Here is a 12695-nt window from a genome sequence, read left to right as displayed (position 1 = left end):
AATCATCAAAATCGGAGTTAAAATAACCGTTAAATCGTGATTTTTCATTATAACCGTCGAAAAGTTTTGTCCCATTACTTGATCTCTGAATGTTTATTTTTTCTGATTTTTGGCGTATATGATCTCGAAGTATAAGCAAACAAGTTTGACGGTTGGATCGTTGAAACTAGTTTTGGTGAATGCATATGCCATCAAAACAATATATTCACTAACAATTAAGAGGTTATTTATACGTTCGTTAGATATAACATAAGATTTTTTGGTATCCACTAGTGTAAATATTTTTAATTGAAGATCAAATTCAGTCATTGTATTCATATATGGTCAAGGAATGTAGCTGTAAAAAAAATCATCAAAATCGGAGTTAAAATAACCGTTAAATCGTAATTTTTCATTTATAACCATCGAAAAGTTTTGTCTCGTTACTAGATCTCTGAATGTTTGTTTTTTGCGATTTTTGGGGTATACGATCTTGAAGTATATACAAATAAGTCTGATGGTTGGATCGTTGAATGGTGTGTGTATATATATTTATTTATTAAGTAGCTTTAAATTTATTTATTTTGTACGTATAACACTTAAGAAATTGAATAGTATATATATTTATTAAGCAGCTTTAACCTTATTTGTCACATCCCGGGATCGGCTCCGCTGTAGCACGATATTGTCCGCTTTGGGCCCCCCTCTCTGCCCTCACGGTTTTGTTTCTGGGAGCTCACGAGCAACTTCCCAGTGGGTCACCCATCCTGAGATTGCTCTAGCCCCCAACTCGCTTAACTTCGGAGTTCCTACGACTCCGAAGCCAGTGAGCTCCCAAAAGGCCTCGTGCTAGATGGATGCGGGTGCGCACATATAAGGCACATCACCCCCTCTCCGTTGGTTGATGTGGGATCTTACATTATTTATATTTTAAATTGTAAAATAAAATAATTTTATTTTTATTATTCATAACAATTATTTTTATAAATATTGTGTTACGAACCAATTTTTCGTCTCTCAAAAGTTTGCGCAACCAACAGTTTGTCGCACAAAACTCTAAAAATTTGGATGGGTACCAAAAATGGGACGCGGGATTTTAAAAAAAAAATAAAAAAATTTTAGACTTTGCGCGACCAATATTCTTTGTCACTCAAAACTTTGCGCGACCAATATATATTTTTCGTCTCGCAAAAATTTAAAAATTTTGGCGGGTACCAAAAATGGGACGCTGGGATTTTTATTTTTTTAAATAATTTTTTTAGACTTTGCGCGACCAATATGTATTTTTCGTCGCGCAAAAATTTAAAAATTTTGGCGGGTACCAAAAATGGGACGCGGGGATTTTTATTTTTTTTAAACAATTTTTTAGACTTTGCGCGACCAACTATATTTTTCGTCGCGCAAAGTGATACGGTTTTTAAAACCGAAATAACTCATCCACCATTTTCTCAATGCCTTTCTCTACTCTTACCTCTCCTTTCTCTTTCCCTCTCCCCAAATCCCACCATTTCTCTCACTCACTCCTCTCACTTAATCTCTCATCTCTCTCTTCACTATCTCTCACTCTCTCTCATCTCTCTCACTCACTCTCTCATCTCTCTATCACTATCTTCTCTAATTCTCTCACACTCACTTCTCCCTCTCACTCTCATTCACTCTCAATCTTGCCAAAAGGTATATTCTCTCCAAATTTTAAATTTTTTTCATTAATATGTGTTTTTGGAGTTAATTTTGAGTTTGTGTGGGTTTTGGGGTTGAGTAAAGGGGAGGGATTGGAGTTTGGGTTGGATTTGTGGTATAACAATTTTAGGGGAGATTATGCCTTCTTCTTTTTTTTGTGTTTATTTGACCATATTTGTTTTTTTTTTTTTTGTAGGGAATCATCGAGACTTTGACGGCTAAAGTTGAGGATTAGGAAGCTATCAAAACATATCCTCCGCCACTACCACCACAATACGCTTGTATTAGGATTTTATTATTGTACTTTGTTAATTTATGTGTACATTTTGAATATTTTATATATATATTTATTGGATAATTTAATCACTATTTTTCATATGTAATTTTATTTTGAATATGTCAATTTAAATTAAAGTAATTAAAAAAATCATACAATTAAATTAAATTTAAAAAGTAAAAATTAATATCAATTTAAATTAAAGTAATTTTAAAAAGAAATTATACAATTAAATTAAATTTAAAAAGTAAAAATTTGAAAAAATTCATATAAATAAATTCATATTAAAGAAATAATAAAACAAAAAGTCAAAAACCTTGCGCGACAAAATATTTCGTAGCGTAAACTATTAAATTAGTTTATTTTAAATTAAAAAAATTTAAAACAAAAAATATTTCGTCGCTCAAATATTTGCGCGACGTTAGTATTCGTCGCGCAAAACTCAAAAAATTTGGGCAGGTACCAAAAATTGGACGCGGGAATTTTTTATTTTTGTAAAATTTTTTTTAGACTTTGCGCGACCAATGTTTTTCGTCGCGCAAAACTTTGCGCGACCAATATATTTCGTCGCTCAAACCTTTGCGCGACCAATGTATTTCGTCGCGCACAACTTTGCGCTACCAATATTTTTCGTCGCGCAAAGTCACTTTGCGCGACCAATATTTTTCGTCGCGCAAAGTCGCTTTGCGCGACCAATATTTTTTCGTCGCGCAAAGTCACTTTGCGTGACCAAGGAAAACTTCGTCGCGCAAAGTCTTTCTTCACGATCTTTGCGCGACGGATTCTGCGCGACGAAGTTTCTGTCGCGCTGAAATTTGTGCGACTACAATGTATTTTGCGCGACGAAATTCTCTTCGTCGCGCAAAGTGTAAAATGTAGTAGTATGTTAATCTAATGGAGAAGTAAACTATAAAAGCAGAAATAACCTATAAACACCTATAGGTTATATAACCCTAATCAACTTACTGATAGCATCAAGGGAAGCCAAGAGGACCTGTCTGGGAACTATGGCAAAGAATGCATTCCCTGCTTGGGATTTAACCAAAAATCCTATCACTGATCAGATCGTAATTTCAACCCCATCAAGCATAGAATTTGCTAAGCTTTGATGCCGTCTTTGACAACTACTCTCACTGAATTAGCAAAATAAAGTTGAAAGAACTGATGAGAAAAAAAAAAAAATTAATGTGTTATAACCATAAAAACTTAAAAAGAAATTCATATAGTCTTCAGGAGAACCTTTCAAATTGATTTAGTATGAAATCTAACATAAAAAATCATAAAACAAACCTAACCTCCAACATAAAATACCCATTTCATATGAGATTTCCTTCCCTGTTTCTGCTTCATGTCACCTATATACCAAAGAAAAGATATCAAGAGAAATATCATTTTAAGCACAACTATGAAGGAAGAAACACATTCATTGTCCACATCTCAATTCATTATAAGGTACAAAAATAAACCATAACTAATCCTAAAATTAAGGATTTAAAGTAACAAATTTACAATAAAGATTTTTACAAAAAAGTTAAAACTTAAAATGGAACCAAGTGAAAGGAGAGAAAACTACCAAAGATTAGCCCTTTGCTGGCAGCTCCTTTCACTTACAAACTCCTTGGTGTTCCAGTGCCACAACAACTTCAGTACTTGCTGCACAATCCAAGCTCTTCAGTACTTGATGCACAATCCAAGCCCTGCAAGCTACACTGGTATTTGTTATGTGTTGCCATAAAAGGAAATTTTCATTCTTAAAGGTCACTACGTACGAATCTATAAATGTGTTGCAAAACTTCCACAAATATCAAATAAAACCACAGCTTAGTGGCGGCACGTATGCACCAAATTGTGGCACATCCCATTTCAGCTCATAAATCGTCAAATAAGAAATCTAAAATACGCATACTACAGGACACATTCATATCATATAAATTGAAAGGATGAACCAATAATTTGCAAAAGCACTAAACTTAATTAACATCCCAACAAACACAGAGGATAAAAACTGATAATCAAATCAATCATGAAATAGAGAATTACAGACAGAATATGCACATATAAGGAAGACATGCAACAATGAAGACCACTTGCGCTAGCCGTTTCTCTGTAATTGATCTTTCAATTTTTCATTATCAATCTAACATACTTTTAAATCTTTACTAATCAAATTTTACAATAATTTGGTTCCCGTAACCTACCTTTAATTTTGATAGTTTATCCTTTGCTACTCGCCTACACTACTACATTTTACAATTTGCGAGGCGAAGAGAATTTCGTCGCTCAAAGTACATTTTAGTTGCACAAATTTCAGCGCGTCAGAAACTTCATCGCGCATAATCCGTAGCGCAAAGATCGTGAAAAAAGACTTTGCGAGACCAAGTTTTTTCATTGGTCGTGCAAGTTTTGCGCGACGAAAAGTATTGGTAGCGCAAAGTTTTGCGCAACAAAAAAATTGGTCGCGCAAAGTCTAAAATTCCCGAGTCCCATTTTTAGTACCCACCCAAATTTTTAGAGTTTTGCGCGACGAATACTATAACGTCACGCAAATATTTCGGTGACGAAATATTTTTTGTGTTTTAAAATTTTTTAATTAAAATAAACTAATTTAATAGTTTGCGCGACGAAATATTTTGTCGCGCAAGGTTTTTGATTTTTTGTTTTATTATTTCTTTAATATTAATTTATTCAAATTTTTACTTTTTAAATTTAATTTAATTGTATGATTTTTTTTAATTACTTTAATTTAAATTGATATTAATTTTTTCAAATTTTTACTTTTTAAATTTAATTTAATTGTATGATATTTTTTAATTACTTTAATTTAAATTGACTTATTCAAATAAAATTATATATGAAAAATAGTGATGAAATTATCCAATAAATATATATAATATTCAAAATGTACACATAAATTAATAAAGTACAATGATAAAATCCTAATACAAGCCTATTGTGGTGGTATTGGCGGAGGATATGTTTCGATAGCATCCTAATCCTCCACTTTAGCTGTCAAAGTCTCGATGATTCCCTACCAAAAAAAAAAAAACAAATATGGTCAAATAACAAAAAAAAATAAAAAATTTGGCATAATCTCCCATAAAATTGTTATACCACAAATCCAACCCAAACTCCAATCCTCACCCTATACTCAACCCCAAACCCCACACAAACTCAAAACTAACTCCAAAAACACATATTAATGAAAAAAATTTATAATTTAGAGAGAATATACCTTTTGGCAAGATTGAGAGTGAGTGAGAATGAGAGGGAGAAGTGAGTGTGAGAGAACTACAGAAGATAGTGAGAGAGAGATGAGAGAGTGAGTGAGAGTGAGAGAAAGGGTGAGATTTGGGAAGAGTGAAAGAGAGAGGAGAGATAAGAGTAGAGAAAGACATTGAGAAAATGGTGGAGTTATTTTGGTTTTAAAAACCGTATCACTTTGCGCGACGAAAAATATTGGAATATTGGTCGTGCAAAGTCTAAAAAACATTATAAAAAAAATTCCCTTGTCCTATTTTTGGTACCCGCCCAAATGTTTAAAGTTTTGCGCAACGAAAATTATTGGTGGCGCAAACTCTAAAAAAAAATACTTAAAAAATTAAAAACTCTCAGGTCCCATTTTTGGTACCCGCCCAAATTTTTAGAGTTTTGCATGACAAACTGTTGGTCGCGCAAACTTTTGAGAAACGAGAAATTAGTTCGTAGCACAATATTTATAAAAATAATTGTTATGAATAATAAAAAATAAAATTATTTTATTTTACGATTTAAAATATAAATAAGGTTAAAGCTACTTAATAAATATATATACTATTCAATTTCTTAAGTGTTCTACATACAAAATAAATAAATTTAAAGCTACTTAATATATATATATATAATCCAACCGTCAAACTTGTTTATATATACTTCAAGATCGTATATCCCAAAAAGCGCAAACAACAAACATTGAAAGATCTGGTAACGGAACAAAACTTTTTGATGGTTATAAATGAAAAATCACGATTTAACTGTTATTTTAACTCCAATTTTGATGATTTTTTATAGCTACAGTCCTTGACCCTATATGAATACAATGATTGAATTTGATCTTCAATTTAAAATATTTACACTAGTGGATACCATAAAATCTTATGTTATATTTAACGAAAGTATAAATAAACTCTTAATTGTTAGTGAATATATTGTTTTGATGGCATACGCATTCTACAAAACTAGTTTCAGCGATCCAACCATCAAACTTGTTTGTTTATACTTCGAGATCATATACACCAAAAATCGAAAAAAATGAACATTCAGAGATCAAGTAAGGAGACAAAACTTTTTGACAGTTATAAATGAAAAATCACGATTTAGCAGTTATTTTAACTCCGATTTTGAGTTTTTTTTTTTACAGCTATACTCCTTGACCCTATATGAATACAATGACTGAATTTAATCTTCAATTTACAATATTTACACTAGTGGATACCACAAAATCTTATGTTACATTTAACGAAAATATAAATAAACTCTTAATTGTTAGTGAATATATTGTTTTGATGGCATACGCATTCTACGAAACTAGTTTCACCAATCCAACCGTCAAACTTGTTTGTTTATTGTAATGACCCAAACCTAAAATTCATATTTAATTAGTAATTTATTATGCAGAAAGACAATTTTGCCCTTTGACTAAATTATGACCTCAAAGTTGACTTTTTGACCGAAAAGGAATTTGATAATTCCACATACACAGTTGCGTAGAGCACGACGAAATGAGTTCGTAGACACTAAGTGAGCTCGAATCGGAGCTTTAACGAAGAAAATACGATTAAAATATCACAAAGGGCAAAATGGTAAATTGAAAAATCAGATTTTATAAAACCTGTTTCTCTCTCTCTCTCTCCCTCTCTCCCGTCGCGCGAAACCTCCTCCTCCCCAGCCGATTTTTCTTCTCCTCGCCACCACCACGGCCGGCCATCAATTCCGTCGGCAAAGGTCCCAAAAGAACCAGCTCGTCCTCCTCTACACGTCTCAGCCCTCAGCCGCTCCCCTCCGCCGCTGACGTTGCCGGAATTTGCAGAAAACCGATCAGTTTTGTCAAAACTTTCAACTGTTCGTTCTCCTTCAATTCTCCTCCAACTTTGTCGAGTAAGGTATGGATTTCTATCTATTTTCCATGCTCTAGCTGATGGTTGGGTAGGTTTGCATTGATTTTCACCGTAGCTAGCTCAGTTTTCAAATTGGAAATTCGGCCGACTTTCGGCCTCCGTGTTCGGCCATTTCCGGTCAGTTTTTGGGGTTGGTCCAAGAACAAAAGTGGCTCCAAATATGGTGTTATACCTAGGATAGGAGTTTGGAGCCTTGCTTTTGCGATTTTCCGGCGATGCGTTATCGCTTTGGACACCCATCGCTGCCGGCGCGTAGCCGAGTGTGGTGCAGTGACACTATGTTCTGATGCGATCCTTAGGTCGTCATGAGCGCGTAGGAATTCACAGATCTCAATTTGGATACCGTTTGAGCCTCGAACGGATTTTCCTTATTGTGCGATTATCGGGTTCAATACTGTTGAGCCGTTGAATCGTAATCAATTTTAGATATGTTATTCGAGATAATTTTAGAAACGTGTAGGATTCGACGGATTATTTCTTTTTTTTTTTTTGGTAATAAAATGAAATTCCAATAAAAAAATGAATTGTAAAGAACACATTTATTATATAAAATAAAATAAATGTATACTACAAGAGAAATATTTAAAAAATAATTATGAAAATAAAAAAAACTAATGAAATAATGTTCCAAAATCTACATTGTCGTATGGCACATGCGGTTCAGAGGTCTGGGGGTCTACATGGGCCGTCGTCTGATGGGGATGCTCTGGATGGATGGGCTCAGAGGTCGGGGCATCAAAATGCGGGACTAGAATGACGGACTGTTTGAGGGACTGCAGAATGACCGACATCTGACTCTAAAGAGTGGCCACCTGTGCTGTCAAAGCAGTGACATAACTGTTTGACTATGCTGATGAACGGGGTCTGAGTTCCCTCCGCCTGGCATTCCCTATCCCTCGACAATATGTCCCGAGTCTCTTCCCTAGAGTGTGATCCAATATCTCCGTCAAGATCTGAAACCCAACATCCTGTGGAGGATCCACAGGCTCGATCGGAGTATCGGAGGAAGTTGGGAGGCGAACTCATGAAGAACCAACTGGCTCATCTCCACCATCGTCGTCTGTTTAACATAACATAAAATATAAATTAAAATATTCATATAATAACCTTTAAACTTGAATGCGTAACATAAGAATTAAAATTAAATAATACTTACATGAAGGGACTTGGCCAACTCATTCCCAGGTCGGACATAAATGTCGCCAAAGACGTCGATCTCTGGGAATTTGGACCCCCTAACTTGAACAAGAGAAGAAAAATATTAATACGAAAAAATAAATTAAGAATAATGACATATTAAAAATTAAATAAAAATTATTTTATTATTACCTGCTGCTGTGCATCCATCCTATAGGAGAAGGGCCTGGAACCTGTATGATGGAGAAGAGTCTTCTTCTTTCTACTGCCCTTATTGACTTTGGCTTTATTCTGTTATACAAAAAATAAAACGTATTAGTTGAAATTGAAATGAAATATAAAAAATTAAATAAACATTAGTAAGAAATATATAATAAATTTGAAATTCATATTACAAATTACCACAAAAGCGGGCGCCTGAAAATGAGCGCAGAGCCACGCCCAACTATCCTCCCGCCCCTCAAACTCCTTCGGGCAACCCTCCTGAAGAGCGACTTGCGGATCATCAAACGCCTCAAAATAGTGGTGCAAGTCGCTCTTCCACTGTTTGTACCTCTCAGAGAAGAGTATGTTGACCACTTGTCGTCGAGGTCCTCCAAGTTGTAGTTCGTCTGCAATAAATTAATTACATACATTTAAATAATAGAAATATAAAGTTTGAAAGAAAAAGAATTAAAAGGCCTACATACCGACAACTGGCCGCAAACCTCTGTCTTGATCTCGTCAGGCATGACCTTCCAAGACTTCCATTTCATCGAGCAATGGCTCCGAACGACATGACCAATGTCGTGGGCCAAGGAGCTATGCAACTCCGCCGTCGGTGCAGCCAGATGTCGCTCGTCGTATCCGATGTTGATACGACTGTTGGTCACCCGGGAGACCTTCGCCATCTTCAACTACCGACACGGCCCTCGAGTGTTCTTCTTGGCTGCAAAGAAAGATGACATTAATGTTAAATAAATAACAAATTTAACTATAAAATACACACACAAAAACAAAAACAAAAACAAAAATAAAAACAAAAATAAAAAGAACTAGAGTTTAAGGAAATCTATACCTGGCTGTGACCCGATGCATCAGTCGATGCGGTGTCGGTGGTGCTGGCGGGCCGATGATGCCGCTTGGGGCTAACAGGCTGCGCCACTGATGAAGCCGATGAAGCAGGCGCCTGGGACCCTGCGGGACCAACTGCCAAGTGGTCCATCAGTGCTGGCGCAGTGGCAGCAGATGTCGGCTGAGCTGGGGGCTCCGAACTCTGTGTAGTCGTCACCGCCCTACGACGTCTAATCAGGTCTGACATCTGCACAAGTTCATTAATACACATACAAATTAATTAAATATACAAATGTTTGTAAGCACGTACAATTTTATTAAGATTCTTGACCTAGGGTTTGCGAGTTCGGAGTATCCGGGACTCCGATCCACGATCTGTCGAATCCTAGACGATCCTTGAAATACAAGGTACACCATACGTGAGTTTGAGTTCGATCCAACGGTCCGAACATAACAACCCGAAAATTGCACAACAGGCAAATTCTGTTCAAGACTCAAACGATAACCAAATTCTAATCCGAAAAGACCTACGCGCTCGTGACAACTAGGAGATTGCACTGGGACCCAATGCACGACTGAAGTTTAAGGAAATCTATACTTAGCTGTGACCTCGATGCATCAGTCGATCTGGTGTCGGTGGTGCTGGCGGGCCGATGACGCTGCTTGGGGCTAACAGGCTGCGCCACTGATGAAGCAGATGAAGCAGGTACCTGGGACCCCGCGGGACCAACTTCCAAGTGGTCCATCAGTGCTGGTGCAGTCGCAGCAGATGTCGGCTGAGTCAGGGGCTCCGAACTCTGTGTAGTCGTCACCACCCTACGACGTCTAATCATGCAAGGTTGTCATTCTGCCAAAATTTTGGGATTTAGGGTTTAGCGGGAGAGAGAAAAGTGAAAACTTTGCGCGACGCTGTCCCGTATTCGTCGTGCAATGTTGTAATTTCGCCAAAATTTGGGGTTTAGGGTTTATTGGGGGTGAAAGGTCTATCGAGATTGCGCAACGAATGCGGGACAGCGTCACACAAATTTGTAATTTCGCCAAAATTTGGGGTTTCGGGTTTATTGAGGGAGAGAGAAAAGATGAAAGGTCTGCTGAAATTGCGCGACGAATATGGGACAGCGTCGCGCAATGTTGTAATTCCGCCAAAATTTGGGGTTTAGGGTTTATTGGGGCAGAAAGATTGCGCGACGAATATGGGACAGCGTCGCGCAAGTCTGCTTTCTGTACACTCGCAAAAAATTTGGACCAACTATTTGGCCCTTACACTTTTGATTGGTGAGCTTATTGGCTCTCAACCTAGTTTGATTTGGGTAGCTTTTTTGCTCCCGCATAGATTGGGAGTTGATTGGTTTACTCCACATTTCATTGTGGTTGCATGCCTATATATAGGCTAAGTGTTGCCGCCATTGCACAAGTTCCACCGACTTGGAAGATCAATCCCAGTCACATATGTGTGGCTTTCTCTAGAATAATCTTCAAGATTGCATGTGGTTTCCGACTTTACTCCAACCACAAGTGTGTGGCTTTCTTCTAGATAATTCTCCAATAGTTTAGGCTCATCTCAAAGCTTCTAGATTTCTCCACACATTTCTTTAGCACAAATGTGCATTAATCTCAACAGAGTGTAGAGAAAGATTGGGGCAACAGGTTATTCCATTGTTCTATAATGTTGATCCTTCAGATGTCCGGAAACAAACTGGTAGTTTTGCACAAACATTTCACAAACTGTGAAGGTAAACATGAGCGGTGGAGAAATGCTCTCACTCAAGCTGCAGATTTGTGTGGTGAAGATCTTAAAAATGCTGACAATGGGTAATTACTAATTTCTAGTTCCTTGACAACCATGTGTTTTCTGTCCATTTTGTTTTTGTTTTTGTTTTTTTTTTCCAACTATGTTTTAACTGTGCATTCTTTCTTATTTGATAATGTTAAATCCCAATCTTAATTGTTAATTATATCTAAATTCTTAACTATGTATAAAAAAAAGAAAATAATTTGGTCTTTCTAAATTATTAAGTTAAGGATTCGTAGTTCTGCTTCTTTGTTTAATTGCCAGGCATGAAGCAAAGTGTATCAAGAAAATTCTTGGGGAGGTTAATAAGCAGTTGTACAGAAAATACCAATTAGACATCGAACACCTTGTTGGAATTACTTCTCGGCTGAACGATGTTGTTCGCATGATTGATATTTTGGGGATGGGCGGCATTGGAAAAGCAACGCTTGCCAAAACCATTTATAACAAATTTGAACGTATCTTTGAAGGTAGGAGTTTCCTTGCAGACGTGAGGGAAGTATTTGCAAACCATCGCAGTAATGGTCTGGTTGGTTTGCAAGAACAACTTCTAAATGATATCTTGAAAAGCAAGGGCATAGAGGTTGGTTCTGTTGATGAAGGGGTCGATATGATAAGAAGAAGACTTTGCTGTAAAAGAGCACTTGTCATAATTGACGATGCAGATGATCTAGAGCAACTAAAAGCAATAGCTAGAGCTCGCGATTGGTTTGGTCCTGGAAGTAGAATTGTTATAACAACAAGAAATAAACATTTGCTAGAGCAAGTTCGAGTGGATAGCACATACATGGCTCAAGAAATGGATGAGGAAGAAGCTCTAGAGCTCTTTAGTAGGCATGCCTTTGAAAGTGGTTATCCTAATCAAGAATATCTTGACCTCTCAAAACGTGTAATTCGTTACTGTCAAGGATTGCCTCTGGCACTTCGAGTAGTGGGGTCTTTTCTGATTAAAAGATCCATAGCGGAGTGGGAAAGCCATTTGGAGAAATTGCAAAGAAATTCTGATGGAGATATTCAAAAAATACTCAGAATAAGCTTTGATAGGCTACCTGATCTTACAACGAGAAAGATATTCCTTGATATATCTTGTTTCTTTATTGGAATGGACGGGGACTGTGTCACACAAATATTAGATGGATGTGGCTTTTCTGCAACGATAGGAATCAGTGTCCTCATTGAACGGTGCCTTGTAACTGTTAGTGAGCGAAAGGAGCTGATGATGCATGATTTGCTTCGGGACATGGGAAAAGAGATCATTTTTGAAAATGCCCACGGTCACCCTGAAAAATTTAGTAGATTGTGGAAACGTGAAGACGTAACATATGTAATGACCGATGAATCTGTAAGTACTTTCCAAATACAGTTTTAGAATGCATCATGCAAGAGAAGCATATGTATCCCGTGTCTATAATAAATTAAAATGTCCTTTTCCATTTCTTTATTTTTTTTGTTCAGTACAAGCGATAATCTAAATCAAAGTAAAAGAGGGGGTTCTCACACATCCACACTACCAATGTGCCATTTGAATATGAGACCTTAGTCTGCAAGTTTAGATCATTTTTCACTTCGCTAGACCCCGTTGCCATTTCTTATATTATATCCATTAAGATCAAAGCTCAATTAG

The 12695-nt window shown here is 36.6% G+C and overlaps 1 protein-coding gene across 1 annotated transcript; it reads left to right on the top strand.

Moving 5' to 3' along the window:
• LOC18791414 (TMV resistance protein N) lies at nucleotides 10924-12440 on the top strand. The gene is made up of 2 exons (XM_020555233.1): nucleotides 10924-11091; nucleotides 11336-12440. The coding sequence occupies exons 1-2, from the start codon at nucleotides 10946-10948 to the stop codon at nucleotides 12438-12440; spliced, it is 1251 nt and encodes a 416-aa protein (XP_020410822.1). The 5' UTR covers nucleotides 10924-10945.

This window comes from Prunus persica, chromosome G1 (assembly GCF_000346465.2).
Source record: "Prunus persica cultivar Lovell chromosome G1, Prunus_persica_NCBIv2, whole genome shotgun sequence".
Classification (NCBI taxonomy): Eukaryota; Viridiplantae; Streptophyta; class Magnoliopsida; order Rosales; family Rosaceae; genus Prunus; species Prunus persica.
The sequence above is the reverse complement of the archived record's forward strand: the minus strand, read 5'-3'. Positions and strand labels throughout refer to the sequence as shown.